Genomic DNA, 15,303 nt, shown 5'->3' with positions numbered 1-15,303 from the left:
CAAAACCGCTCAACTACATGGAAACTGAACAACCTGCTCCTGAATAAGTACTGGGTACATAACGAAATGAAGGCAGAAATAGAGATGTTCTTTGAAACCAATGAGAACAAAGATACAACATACCAGAATCTCTGGGGCACATTTAAAGCAGTGTGTAGAGGGAAATTTATAGCACTAAATGTCCAGAAAAGAAAGCAGGAAAGATCTAAAATTGACACCCTAACATCACAATTAAAAGAACTAGAGAAGCAGGAACAAACACATTCAAAAGCTAGCAGAAGGCAAGAAATAACTAAGATCAGAGCAGAACTGAAGGAGATAGAGACACAAAAAAACCTTCAAAACATCAACAAATCCAGGAGCTGGTTAGCAAGGCTAATAAAGAAGAAAAGAGAGAAGAATGAAATAGACACAATCAAAAATGATAAAGGGGGTATCACCACCGATCCCACAGATATACAAACTACCATCAAAGAATACTATAAACATCTCTATGCAAATAAACTAGAAAATCCAGAAGAAATGTATAAATTCCTGGACACATACACCCTCCCAAGACTAAACTAGGAAGAAGTTGAATCCCTGAATAGACCAATAACAGACTCTGAAATTGAGGCAAAAATTAATAGCCTATCAACCAAAAAAAGTCCAGGAACAGATGGATTCACAGTCAAATTGTACCCCAGAGGTACAAAAAGGAGCTGGTACCATTCCTTCTGAAACTATTCCAATCAATAGAAAAAGAGGGAATCCTTCCTAACTCATTTTATGAGGCCAGCATCATCCTGATACCAAAGCCTGGCAGAGACACAACAAAAAAAGAGAATTTTAGACCATCATCCCTGATGAACATCGATGCAAAAATCCTCAATAAAATACTGGCAAACTGAATCCAGCAGTACATCAAAAAGTTTATCCACTATGATCAAGTGGGCTTCATCCTGGGATGCAAGGCTGGTTCAACATACGCAAATCAATAAACGCAATCCAGCATATAAACAGAACCAAAGAGAAATACCACTTGATTATCTCAATAGATGCAGAAAAGGCGTTCGACAAAATTCAACAACTTTTCATGCTAAAAACTCTCAATAAATTAGGTATTGATGGGACATACCTCAAAATAATAACAGCTATTTATGACAAACCCACAGCCAATATCAGACTGAATGGGCAAAAACTGGAAGCATTCCCTTTGAAAACTGGCACAAGACAGGGATGCCCTCTCTCAACCCTCCTATTCAACACAGTGTTGGAAGTTCTGGCCAGGGCAATCAGGCAGGAGAAAGAAATAAAGGGTATTCAATTAGGAAAAGAGGAAGTCAAATTGTCCCTATTTGCAGATGACATGATTATATATCTAGAAAACCCCATCGTCTCAGCACAAAATTTCCTTAAGCTGATAAGCAACTTCAGCAAAGTCTCAGGATACAAAATCAATGTGCAAAAATCACAAGCATTCCTATACACCAATAACAGACAAACAGAGAGCCAAGTCATGAGTGAACTCCCATTCACAATTGCTTCAAAGAGAATAAAATACCTAGGAATCCAACTTACAAGGGATGTGAAGGACCTCTTCAAGGAGAACTACAAACCACTGCTCAACGAAATGAAAGAGGACACAAACAAATGGAAGAATATTCCACGCTCATGGACAGGAAGAATCAATATCATGAAAATGGCCACACTGTCCAAGGTAATTTATAGATTCAATGCCACCCCATCAAGCTACCAATGACTTTTTTCATGGAATTGGAAAAAAACTACTTTAAAGTTCATATGGAACCAAAAAAGAGGTTGCATTGCCAAGACAATCCTAAGCCAAAAGAACAAAGCTGGAGGTGTCGCCCTACCTGACTTCAAACTATACTATAAGACTACAGTAATAAAAACAGCATGGTACTGGTACCAAAACAGAGATATAGACCAATGGAACAGAAGAGAGCCGTCAGAAATAATACCACACATCTACAACCATCTGATCTTTGACAAACCTGACAAAAACAAGAAATGGGGAAAGGATTCCCTATTTAATGGTGCTAGGAAAACTGGCTAGCCATATGTAGAAAGCTGAAACTGGATCCCTTCCTTAGACCTTATACAAAAATTAACTCAAGATGGATTAAAGACTTAAATGTTAGACCGAAAGCCATAAAAACCCTAGAACAAAACCTAGGCAATATCATTCAGGACATAGGCATGGGCAAGGACTTCATGTCTAAAACACCAAAAGCAAGGGCAAAGCCAAAATTGAGAAATGGGATCTAATTAAACTAAAGAGCTTCTGCACAGCAAAAGAAATTATCATCAGAGTGAAGAGGCAACCTACAGAACGGGAGAAAGTTTTTGCAATCTACTCATCTGACCAAGGTCTAATATCCAGAATCTACAAAGAACTTAAAAATCAAACAAACCCATCAAAAAGTGGGCAAAGGATATGAACAGACATTTCTCAAAAGAAGACATTTATGCAGCCAACAGACACACGAAAAAAGGCTCATCATCACTGGTCATCAGAGAAATGCAAATCAAAGCCACAATGAGATACCATCTCACACCAGTTAGAATGGCGATCATTAAAAAGTCAGGAAACAAATGCTGGAGAGGATGCAGAAAAATAGGAACACTTTTACACTGTTGGTGGGACTGTAAAGTAGTTCAACCATTGTGGAAGACAGTGTGGCGATTCCTCAAGGATCTAGAACTAGAACTACCATTTGACCTAGCCATCCCATTACTGGGGATATACCCAAAGGACTATAAATCATGCTGCTATAAAGACACACGCACACATGTTTACTGCGGCACTATTCACAATAGCAAAGACTTGGAACCAACCCAAATGCCCATCAACGATAGACTGGATTAAGAAAATGTGGCATATATACACCATGGAATGCTATGCAGCCATAAAAAAGGAAGAGTTCATGTCCTTTGTAGGGACATGGATGAAACTGGAAACCATCATTCTGAGCAAACTATCACAAGGACAGAAAACCAAACACAGCATGTTCTCACTCATAGGTGGGAACTGAACAGTAAGAACACTTGGACACAGGATGGGGAACATCATACACCAGGGCCTGTCGTGGGGTGGGGGGAGGGGGAAGGGATAGCATTAGGAGATATACCTAATGTAAATGACGAGTTAATGGGTGCAGCACACCAACATGGCACATGTATACATATGTAACAAATCTGTATGTTGTGCACATGTATCCTAGAACTTAAAGTATAAAAAAAAAAAAGTAGTAAAATTTGGTTTTCTCTTTTGAACAAGAATTTTGTGTAGTATTAAGAAGAGGGAGCAAATATGCTTGTTTACTTTTAAGTAAACTGCAAAAAAAGAAAGAGGGGAGAGGAGAAACAGATTCCATCTCATGCTATCTTTCCTAGGATTTCTGATTGTGTGGAAAACGGAGTCCCTCCTCTATCAAAGAATAAAGGGTTTTGCTTTTAAAAACCTTTTAATTACCACTTTGGCTAAAAGTATGACAATTATTTTACAGTGATCTTTGATCCTATTTTGATTAAGTGCTTTAAATCTTTGACAAATTTGATGCACTTCCAAAATCAAATTTCAAATTCAAAGTTAAGTCTTTTGACCTCAAACTAACTCTGGTACGTTACACAGAGGGTCCTTGCAGCATCCAAAAGAGAGATAATAAACAAGCTTATCTGGTAAGTTAAATTACATGGGAGTCATTGTCAAATAAGAAATGATGTTTAACATTCTTTGAGTTATAGTTTATGGATATGTTACTAATACATATTCCAAAATTGCATGAGCCTCCTAAAATTCTGGAGTGTCTTGGTATGTTATCAGTCCTAATTATGGTGATTATTTAAATTAATTATTGTAAGTCACAGAAATAACCAAATTTTCTTGTCAACTGTGTCTTTAACCATGACAATTTTAAGTCATTTCCACAGTTAACTGCTTAATTCTGGTGCATTTTCAGCCAAGCAGCCTGTTCATTAATCCCCTACAACTGAATCTCCATAATAACTGATATATTCATCCACATACAACAAGAAGTGTCAACAACTGCACAGATTCTTCCCCATTTAGCCAGTAGGTAATCTAAAGCAATTCTATTATCTAGTACAACTTTAGTAAGAAAATTTAAAGGATTTTGTTGTGCAACCATAGCCTTTGCAGTAGAATCTACTATAAAACCTATTATGAGGGATATTATCAAAAGAAAGATCTTTAGTGCAAGAGCTAAAGAGTCAAAAATCAAGAATAATGTGATAGATGCAACTAGTTAGCTGAAAACACAAAGAGAACAGTGATCCTTAAAATGTCTCTCAGGATTAAACCCTACTGAAAAGCAGAGGGAGGAAGCAAAAAGAGACAGAAAAGAAAAAGAAGAAAATTAAACACAATGGAAGAGTGACAATTGGTAGAAGTAAAAGCAGACTTTAGAAACAATAACAGGATGCCATGAAAGCAGACCTCCTTACACAGCAGTAAAGAGTTTACCATAACTACAAGGAATGAATGAGAACAGAGTAGAAAAGTCTGAGAGCACTGAGGAGGAGGGAGGGGCAGACTAAGCCCAACACATTTCACTACCACTGTGACGCAGTCTACAAAGCATGCCAACTGAAACAGCAGTGTTCTGGAGGCATTTGGTGTAATGACTAGCATGTCTACAAATAGAAGTAGCCCCAAAGAAACTTATTGTATTAAAATATAGTATATAAGGACTCCGACATCTGGTAGAAGCTAAATTATGCTCATTATATTTTTACTAAGGCAGATAAAAAATGCAACATGTTCAAATATTTTATCATCAAAAGCAATCAAAGTAAATGTCTCAGAGCTTAGGAGAAATGATTTTGTTACCTACAGTCTTTTATCTACAAGAACCTCTTATTTACTCTTACCTCTTATTGTCTGTCTGAGGTAATTTTAATATATAACTACTTGTTTTTATGTGTTTTCCTTTACTTAAAGCAGACATAAACCTGTGAGTCAAAGGTAAGGCTAGAGTCCTATAAAGCTACATACTAACTAATTCAGATGACTTGGGTAAGATGCTAATAAAATCTACACTCAAGGATTTAGTCCCTATTTGTTCAAGTTATTTTATACCCAAACACACCAAAGGAAACCAGACAAGAGTGTGGTTATGCAATCTCATCACTATTTTTAGAAAAATGAAAACAATCTCCACTAATAATGGCAAAATATCACATCATCCCAAACTTTCAAGATCATGATCTGTAGTTCCACCTGACCCTCTGGGTGACCCTATAAATTGCTGACTTTATATTACTTCAATTTTCCTATCCACAAATTTTTTGTCACAAAAAATAGGCAATAAATGACTATTAAGGTGAAAAACAGCAAATTAATACTGGTAAATTAAACTATAGATATAAGTGTTTGACTTACCTGGAAGCCGTATTTCCCAAATTTCTAATATTTAGAATTTAGTCAAGAACTGAGAAGTGAAGAGACAACACAATCAAGGAAAACAATTACCCAAAAGTTTATTTAATAGAGAGGTGAAGAGTCTGATGCATAAGGAATCGCCTTTCTGTCCTCCTTTTAATTTCCCTTCCCTTGAATCTGAACTGGTTTTAGTGATTTGCTTGACCAATTACATGCAGCAGAAATAATGTTCTGGAACTTCGAAAGCTGGGTCATAACAAGTCTGTGGTAGGATGAATAATGGCCCCCAAAGATACCCACATTCTAATTCCCTAACCTGTAAATATGTTACATTATATGGCAAAAAGAATTTTGCAAATGTAATTAAATTAAGGATTTTGAGAGAGTGAGATTATCCTGGATTATCCAGGTAAAACCTAAATATAATCATGAGGGTTCTTATAATAGGGAGGCAAAAAGGTCAATGAGGGAGCAGAGGTTTTAGTGATGTGTCCAGGAACTAAGGAATCCCAAAAGATGAAAGAAGCAAAGAGCATACTCTCCCCTGGACTCTCTAGAAGGACAGAACCTCGCTGACACTTTGATTTTAGTCCCTTAAGACTTATTTTGGACTTTGAACTTGGAGAACTCTACAAGAGTACGTTGTTTTATGCCACTGTATTTGTGGTGTTACAGCAGCAATAGAAAACTAATACACGCCGGGCGTGGTGACTCACGCCTGTAATCCTAGCACTTTGGGAGGCCAAGGCGGGCAGATTACCTGAGGTCAGGAGTTCTAGACCAGCCTGGCCAACATGGCGAAACCCCATCTCTACTAAAAATACAAAAATTAGCCAAGCATGGTGGCGTGCACCTGTAGTCCCAGCTACTCGGGAGGCTGAAGCAAAAGAATCACTTGAACCCAGGAGGCAGAGGTTGCAGTGGACCGAGATCACACCACTGCACTCCAGACTGAGTGACAGCACGAGACTCCGTCTCAAAAAAAAGAAAGAAAACGAATACAAAGTCTTACAGCTTCGACCCAGCCCCCTTGGAACATTTTCTCTAGGAGCCCTGACCTAAGTATTACAACCATGCTAATACTGTCATGCTGATGAGGCCATATCCATCTCCTTGGGTCAACAGTTCCAGTTGAGTCCAGCCCTCCAGTCATCTCTACCAAAGTGCCAGACATGTAAATAAACCGATGTTGGACCTTCTGACCAGACCATCAGCCAGCCAAACTTTATGTAATGACCTCCATAAAGGCCATAAGAAACAGCATCCAGCTGAGCCCTGCCTATATCCTTTTTTCTTTTATTTTTTTTATTCCCTATGAACTCTCTACCTGCAACTGCCTATATTCTTGATCCACAAAATCATGAGATATAATAGAAGGGTTGTTATTTGAAGTCACATATAACTCTGGACATCAGTTATATGTAAGTGATGATTAAACATTGTTAAATAGCATATATGCCTTTTATAATGGAAAAAAAAAAAACTTTACTTGATTATCCGTCTTCTACTGGCAGTAATCCCTGGTAATAAGACCAATCCAACATACCCAGTAACTCTAAAGAACTCAGAATTAAGTTTGCTGGAATATACTACTGTAATTAGGTTCTTTCCATACTGGTCAAATAACTGATTGTAGCAAAGCTTCATTTAACTGAGCCTAACTCAACTTATAGAAGCCCATGGCTCATCAGAGATCTCTCACTCCTCTTGCCTCAATTCATACTTCTTATCCACGTCCTTGTTCTTCCCCTCTTGCCGGGCCTAGGTGGAGCTATACTTCCCTTTTTCCTTTTTACTATCTCAACAAAGGCACTGAAATATCTTTATTCACGTATCTTAATTTGGAGTATAAAATGTTTTTCTCGCCCTTTTTCTTATTGGACAAAAGCAAACTATTCTCAATCCATTCCAGAGGCTAACAGCTTAAAATAATTTATATTTTCGGCGAGGCACGGTGCTCACGACTGTAATCCCGGCACTTTGGAAGGCTAAGCTGAGCGAGTCACCTGAGGTCAGGAGTTCAAGACGAACCTGGCCAAGATGGTGAAACCTCACCTCCACTAATAATACAAAACTTAGCCAGGCGCAGTGGTGCACGTCTGCAATCCCAGCTTGAACCCGGGAGACGCAGGTGCACTGGGCCGAGATTGCACCACTGCACTCCACCCTGGGCAACAGAGTGAGACTCTGTCTCAAAAAATAAAAAAATAAAAAATAAAGAATTTCTATTTTCTCACATAATCCTGAGCAATGGGCTGAAAAAAAATGAGGATAATCTTGTTAAAGGTCCAAGATCTCTAGTGAACAGGGATTCCATAAGAAATCCTAATTTATTTTTAAGTGTTCTAGATATTCAATTTAGTATAAGCTCTTTATCTTCCAGTCTTTCATTTTGTCAAAGTCCTCTTATGCTATATGGCAAGTTCTCAAAACAAAGCTCTTCACCCTACCTTAAACAATCACAAAAACTGGGGGACTACAAGATTAAAGTTTAGAATTATTTGGTTAATGTATACAGATGTAGCTAAATGGTAAAAAATGTCAAAAGCACACAATTACCACTCATACAGAGGAACCAAAAAATGCAAGCTAATTAAGATATAACATTGATAGAAAAACTGCTCTGTTCACCACAATACATATTTTATTTGCTATATGTAAAAAGAATCTCATTTTTAAAATATCTTAAGTATACATATTATAACAAAAATATTCCCTAAGAGGCTCTTTTTTTCAAAACATATCTCTCATTGTACCTCTCCAACACCAGTTCTTGTCTCCCTGTGTAACTCTCTGATGAGCGTTAATTACACCACCTTAAAGTGTGGAAGCCAGCCTCCAAGATGTACCCCCAATGATTCCCACTCCCTCGTATTCACATCTTGTGTAGTACTCTCCCACAATGTGTCAGGACAAAAGAGATGGACTATCACTTTTAAGACTGCGTTATAAAAGTCTGTGGCTTCCAGCTTAGGTGCTCACAGGTGCTGTCTTGCAAACACACTCGCTCTCTCTTGCTCTCTCATCACTTGCTCTAGAGGAAACTCTGAGAATACTCAGGCAGCCCTGTGAAGGACCACAGGGGAGGGAATTGAGACATCCAGTCAACAGCCATGTGAGTGAGACTTCTTGGAAATGGATCCTCCAGCCCCAGTCAAGACTTCAGATGATGCCACCCCAGCTGAGAGCTTCATTTCAACTTCATAAGATCCTGGGCCAGAAATACTCAACTAAGATGCTACAGGATTTGTGAGCCTCAGAAATTAGGAGCTAATACATGCTTGTTTTAAGCCACTGTGTTTTAGGATAATTTGTTATACCACAATGGATAACTAATACAATGAGCACTGTCAATCTTTCAATACCAAATTGCGATATTTTAAAAGCTTTCAAAAATAATTATAAATGGAAATATTAATTACAAAAATTGGGAAGAAAATTTGTTTTAAAATTTTTGGCTAACATTGAAAGGCAACTGTAATAATGTCAGCTTGCCAGTACTGCTTGTAAAAACATGAATAATGCTCTATCAGCAGAATATGGTCTGTTTCTGGAAGAAAAGCGATCAGGCTGAGCAGGTAAATTCAAGGCGCAACCTCAACTTTTTTTAAAATTGGGGAAGAATCAGTTTGTAATTTTAAAAATCACAATATTCTATTTAACTATGATAAGACATCCCACAAGGTCTGCCTTATCTATTACAAACTGATTCCAAAGCTTTACCTCATCACAGATTATATCACATGCCTACTGATAAACATATAAGAAAGATAAGGGCAAATGTGCCAAATTTCAACAGCACATTCCACTGCCATATCAAAGCATGGATGATATTTTTTCAGTAACATTTCCATACCAAATCCAAAACACTTCATTAGTTTATACAAGCACCTTTTCTAAAGACACATAAGATTTCGTATGGCAAGAAATAGCTCTTTTAATGGAATTAATTTTGTTAGAAAGTGCACTTAGTTCATACAAATTTAATACATTGGTTGAGTACTTGAAAACATTATTTGAAAAGCAACAATAAGAGAAAACACGGGAGTTTTCCATTTATCTGACTGGAAAAAAAAAATGTTGATTTCAGCAATGGAATGAGCTGTATGCATTCCCAACATAATAAAATCCCTTTTACCTTAAATGATTAATGAATAAGGTAATTTCCTAAGTGATGATCCTAGTTATCTCCATAATAACTCCATGTATTGATACTGAAAATAAGTGAACACCAAGACTATACTAACAAAGCAGCAGCATCTGTGTCATTTGATTCATAGGACAATCATTTTGTCATCAACATCAGCAAAAATAGCTGATTTAAACTTTGATGTTCTTTAGCTTATAAACAAGAGAGATAAGCATCTGACTAACCATTGTTTCAAATATCATTGACTGTTTCTCCTGAGCAAAGAAAACAATTTAAATTACTAATTTCTCTCTCATATTAGTAACATAACTAACTTTAATTGATGCTAACGATCTCCATTGACTAAAGTGTTTAGGTCCTTTTCAGAATACTTAAAACCATGTTAAATTTAAAAATATTATCTTTATTAGGAAATGTAGCATTGCTACTGCAATACTGCTGGCATGTACAAAAATAATAATGTATGAGAAAAAAATTCTTCAGTCACCTTGCAGGACATGATTTTCAAGAACTGCCATGAAACTATACTCATAGGGCCTTCCAATCTTGTAACTTGTTGACAATGTAGAATTTCCAAGAAATTACTTGGAAAAGGTAAAATGTGTGTTCAAATAGTCGTGCCAGTGGAGAAAGGTTCAAAAGTTAATGTTCTAGTACATGACCGACTATATGATTTTCAAAGCATATTTTCAGAATTGACTATTTTTGAACTGCATACTGAGCGCACACATAGATTATAAATGTGCTAGTGTTTATGATTCCATATAACATCATGATTACATATTGAATAATGGAATTAATCTGATGTTACATTTTCCTGTAAAAGCACTGTGGGTAAACAATGTCTGGAATCAATCGACCACTGTAAATTGGTCCACAATTCCCTGAACCGAGAGGGAAAAAATGTGATTAAAACCCACAACTAAAACAAGTTTCTGAAGTAGTACAGATAACGTCATGCTTACATGAGGTAGATAATTCTTTCCTCCATTCCTGCACATCAGCTAAAGATATACTTTCAAGTCTGGCAAATCAAATGCCAGGATCTAAATCAATGTGCTCTACACTTTGGAATCTATGAGATGTTTATGTACCTACCAAGTTTAGAGGGGGAAGTAAACTTTTTTAAAACTTTCAAACACATCAGAATGTAATACAAACTGAAGCAATGTGTTTTGTTTACATAACTGTATTTAAGTGGCAGAAATATTTTAAGACATCCACTTTAGTCGTCTGCTCCTTTCATCCTTTTTATTTTCTGAACTTTTAGGCTTTTCACCTAGACTCAAATTCTGACCTACCCCATTCTGGACTTCTTTTAGAAATACCCTATTTTAACATGCCAGCTTAAAAATTGTTTTGCTTTCATCGTTCCAAATTATTTTTGAGCACAAGTCTGACTTCTACTGCAGAGCCGCAGATTTCCAAAAAATACACCTCCTTATTTCATTCTTTCAACCTCTGGGAAAAACCAAAACTGGAGTTTAACTTGAATCTATCTTTCCATTTCTGGGGAAAATGTTTCCTTTGGCTGCTGAAATGAACGCAACCAGAGGTGTGCGGAAACAAGCAGCTGAGAGCATCCCTGACTTTTGAAGCTACACGCCTTCTTTTGGCTACCCACCCATACATCTTCATTTCATAACCGTTCAAAAAGTTTCTTCCTGCCAGGCGGGTTTGTAGCACTTTCTGGGAGCAGGCACAGCATGCAGGTGCACGCTCGCAAGAAAGCAGCAAGGGCTAAGGGACAGGAGGGTTGGGGAGGGGAGGCACAGGGCAAATCAAAACACAATCCCAACAGTGTTAACTGGCATTTTAGGCCGAAGCTCCGGACTCTGAGGCTGGGGAGGAAGTAGCCAGGCGCTGGCCTCGGCTGCCTGGCACGACCCGCGCCCGTCCTACCTGCCTGGGGGAAATTCGGGCGGCGGAAAGTCTCCCCGCCCCCAGCCGTCCCAGGCGTGGGGCCAGACAAGCGAGGGGGGCGGAAGGGGGGCGGCAGCGGGGGTCCAAGATCCTGAGCCGGGGAGGGCTCCAGGTAGGCTGGCGGGAAGAGGAGGGCGCCAGAGTCTCCGGGCTCCCCACCACCGGTCCCCCCTTACCTTGGGCAATGGCAATGGACTCGAAGCGGTGCAGCTCTTTGAGCAGGCAGCTCCTCTCCGTGGAGTGCAGGCTGTAGATGAAGTCGCGCGCGCCCTGCGCCGTGTTCAGCGCCTCCATGGGCTCCTTCTTGGGGTGCGTGCCCAGCCGCCGGGGGCCGCCCGGGAAGCCTCCGGGGGACGCGAGCCCTAGCAGCCCCCGCCCGCAGCAGCACCAGGACGGCGGGCGGGGCGCGGCGGCGGCAGCGGCGGCGGCGGCGGCGGCGGCAGCGGCCGGGCCCGGCCTCAGGCTGCGCGCGGTCCGGCTCCTCAGCAGCGGCAGCAGCCGAGACATGGCGAGCTGAGGAGCGGGAACCCCCGCGGCCGTCCGAGAGGGCGGTTTCTGGGGCGGCTGAGGGGAGAAGAAGGAGCTGGGCTCAGCTCGACCCCGCCCCGAGGTCCTCCTGCCAGGCAGCCGAGGCGCCGGGCACCATGCACTCCGCGGGCCCGAGCGGCTCTCGCCTTCTGTTCCGTCCCCCTTCCCTTCCAAAAGGCCCGCTGCGGCTCCGGCCCCTCCGATGGCAAAAACTTTCTCTGAGACAGCGGGGCCCGGACAGCGCCCGCAGAGGGCGGGCGGGCGGTGCGGGCGGGCGCCTCCCGGCTAAGGTGGAGCGGCGCGGGCGGGCGGGGCGGGCGAGTGTGTGTCTCTGCCAGTATGATCTTCAAGAGGGATGAGTCAGCCACGCGCCGCCCTCCTCCAGCGCCGCCCTCCTCTCCCGCCGGCTTTCTCACCCTCTAGCCTCCCCACGTCCCCACGCTGTAGGGTTCCCGAGCCCTCAAAGAAACCACGCTCCCGGGAAGCAGCAGCCGCCGTCGCTACCCCTAGCGGCAGCAGAAGTGGGAACGGGGCGGGGCGAAGGGGGAAGGAGGTGCGGGGGGGGGGGGGCGGTGGGTGTGAGAGGGGCTGCGCAGGCGCAGTCTGCAGGCGCTTGGGCCGCGCTCCCGCCTAGGGGAGGAGCGCGCACACGCGTCGCCTCCTGGCTGGTGCGTGAAGGTGGAAAGAGGTAGGGTGCGCCACCCTGTGCTGGCGTTAAATCTACAGGTCGGAATAGGGAAAAAGAGCTCTGGACCCCTCGCCCGCCAGGGTAGTACAGCTGCCACCCGGCCCCCAACCTGGGGCCAAGCCCACATCTGGAGCTCGTTCTGAAAGGTGCGCCGGCATGCGGCCCTGCTCTGGCCAGGCGGAGAACTGCGCTGCCGCCCCAGCCCCGGCGGGGTCACGGCGCTCTGCTCCGGAACGAAGCGCCCCAGCTGCGCCCTTTGCCAAGTCAGCGCCCACCGCCGCTTCGGCCGAGCAGGCCGGCTCTGATGCACCCGCTCTGGGCGCCCCAAAGAGAGAGCGAGGCCAGTTCCACCCCTGCCCAAGGAGGGTCTGACACTGAACCCTTGACACGAGAACAGTCCTCCGCGTTCAGATTCCAGAAGCTGGCGTGCAAATTGTTAATGCTAGAGGCAGAGGCAAGAATGTCATAGACCTTTCCTAGCGGTTGCTTGTGATTTTTTTGTCTCCGTGCTAAAGCGGGAAGAATTCTTTGATTGTCCACGATTTCCCCTGGTCCAAGTCCTAGGCATCTTTCAAGGCCCAGGTGAAAGGTCTCCTACTTCATTAAGCTGTCCCTAATCTATTCCTAAGGGAGGAGATCTCTGCTTTATCAGAACCTGTCTAATGACGCTTAGGCACCCTTAGAGAATAAATCCACTTAATAAATCTGCTCAAGCGTAATCAAGATCTAAATCCCATCCTTATCACAAACAGTGCTGCACTCAGCCCAGAAACTTGTATGTAGTGAATGTGCTACGTGTAAGTAGAATATTAAGCTGAATAATGGAGGATTGTTACCACTAAAGCCTCCTACTTCTCTAACTCTGGTTCTCAAAGTGTGTCCCTGAGCTTCTTAGACATGAGAAATAGTGGACCCCACTTCACACCTCCTGAATCAGAACGTGGGCATTGGACCCAGTCATGTGGGTTTTTACAAGCCCTCCAGTTAATAACACACACGAAAGCTTGAGAACCACTGATGTCACTTAAACATGGAAAGCAATCGCTTCTTTTTTAAAATTCCAAGGTGATGCCTCTGTGATGTAATAACAATAATTAAGAATACTCTCTGTGGAAATGAAAGCTTTTTGAGTGCAGAAAGTATATCTTCTTTGTCTTTGAAATCCCCTTCGTTCCCCAGTGTGCACTGGAATCCTCTGCAGACTTATTTCAGTCTCAGGCTCATGGGAGAAACCCCCCATCCCCCACAATTTCCCTACCCCCAAGATATTCTGATTCATTGGGGCGGGGCCTGGGAAGCGAGGTTTGTAGGAAGCTCTTCAGTAAGAACCCATTCCCAACCACCTCCAGAATAGCAGTTTAGTGTGTAGGCTCCAGAGACAGACTGTGGAAAGTTTGATCCCTGGATCAACCATCTCCTAGCTATGTGTTAGTATTAGATTGTTACAGTAGTGATCCCCAATGAATTACACCTGTTATCCACTCCGTTGTGTAGTCCACCTCTACATTGACTGTGGGCTTGGCTATTTGACTTGTTTTGGTCAATAAATAGGAGGACATCATAAACCTGATATGACACATGTTTGCTCATTGGGGGTTGTAATGCTTTTGTTATATTATTATAGAATATTTAATTCTATTATAAAACAAGAGAAACTAAAATGTAGAAGCAAGTCACTTATGAGAAATGTTACACATAGAATGAATGGATATGTGTTGAACGTAGATAAAAAGGATGAAACAAATGAAAATGCTGCTTTAGATAGAGGCAGAAAGACAAAGTGGACTTTTAAGTATTAATAAGGTACAGAACATACTACCTTCAGATTGACAGCCATGTCATCCCTAAATTGCACACCTACTGGTAACACCCATTGTGGCGCTATTATGGCCTCATGTAATCTCTGCCCAAGAAAAAGAGATAAACCCCTAGCTACAAAGCCAACTAATGCCAGTTACCATTATAACCAGACACACTTGCCCCTCAGTTCTCTAACAGAGCAGTGTATGTTGAACCCAGGCCCCTTCAGTTTGCTGAGTCACCTTACTTACTCTCCAATCTGGTCCTTGTAACCACACTATGTGCTGAGAAGACTGGATGGTGAAGAGGGATAAGACATGAGAACAATGCATAAAACAGAATTTAGGTGCTGTGGTCCTTCAGCCTATCCTAAGCTTATTAATCTACCCTCTTTCCCCTTGCTTCTCACTCTGTTTTATGTTGGTTGGTAAACTCTTCTGGTTATTACTGCTGCTCTTTGGGTAAACACATTTATGCCAAAACTTAGTAGTTTAAGTAGCCAATTTATTTTGCTGTTAATTTTGAGGCTCAGAAATTTGGGAAGAACTTACTTGGATAGTTATTTTATTGGAGTCGTTTATGTAGTATCAATCAGATTTCAACACAACTGCTGTGATTTGAAAGTTCAGCTGGGCTGAATAGCTAAGATGGCTCACTCACATGACTGGCTGCTAGCTCAAATGGGGCTGAGAAGCAGAGCACCTTCACACAGCCACTCCAGCTTGGTGAACTTCTCACCAGGCAGCTGGCTTTCCCAGAGTGAATGTCTGAAAAGAACCAGGCTTGTGGCCTTTTCTGACCTCTCCT

At 41.9% G+C, this 15,303-nt stretch overlaps 1 protein-coding gene across 2 annotated transcripts in view; it reads right to left on the bottom strand.

Moving 5' to 3' along the window:
• LOC105468478 (transmembrane protein 65) overlaps positions 1 to 12,519 on the bottom strand; it is a 74,438-nt gene extending 61,919 nt beyond the window's left edge. The window contains exon 1 of one of the 2 annotated variants that reach the window (XM_011718676.2): positions 11,657 to 12,519. In XM_011718676.2, coding sequence (XP_011716978.2) covers positions 11,657 to 11,987 — 331 coding nt within the window. In that variant the 5' untranslated portion in view covers positions 11,988 to 12,519. The remainder of the gene's footprint in view (positions 1 to 11,656) is intronic. The other variant, XM_011718677.3, reaches the window with a different exon arrangement.
• Between the last annotated feature and the right edge of the window lie 2,784 nt (positions 12,520 to 15,303).

Source organism: Macaca nemestrina, chromosome 8, assembly GCF_043159975.1.
Source record: "Macaca nemestrina isolate mMacNem1 chromosome 8, mMacNem.hap1, whole genome shotgun sequence".
Classification (NCBI taxonomy): Eukaryota; Metazoa; Chordata; class Mammalia; order Primates; family Cercopithecidae; genus Macaca; species Macaca nemestrina.
The sequence above is the reverse complement of the archived record's forward strand: the minus strand, read 5'-3'. Positions and strand labels throughout refer to the sequence as shown.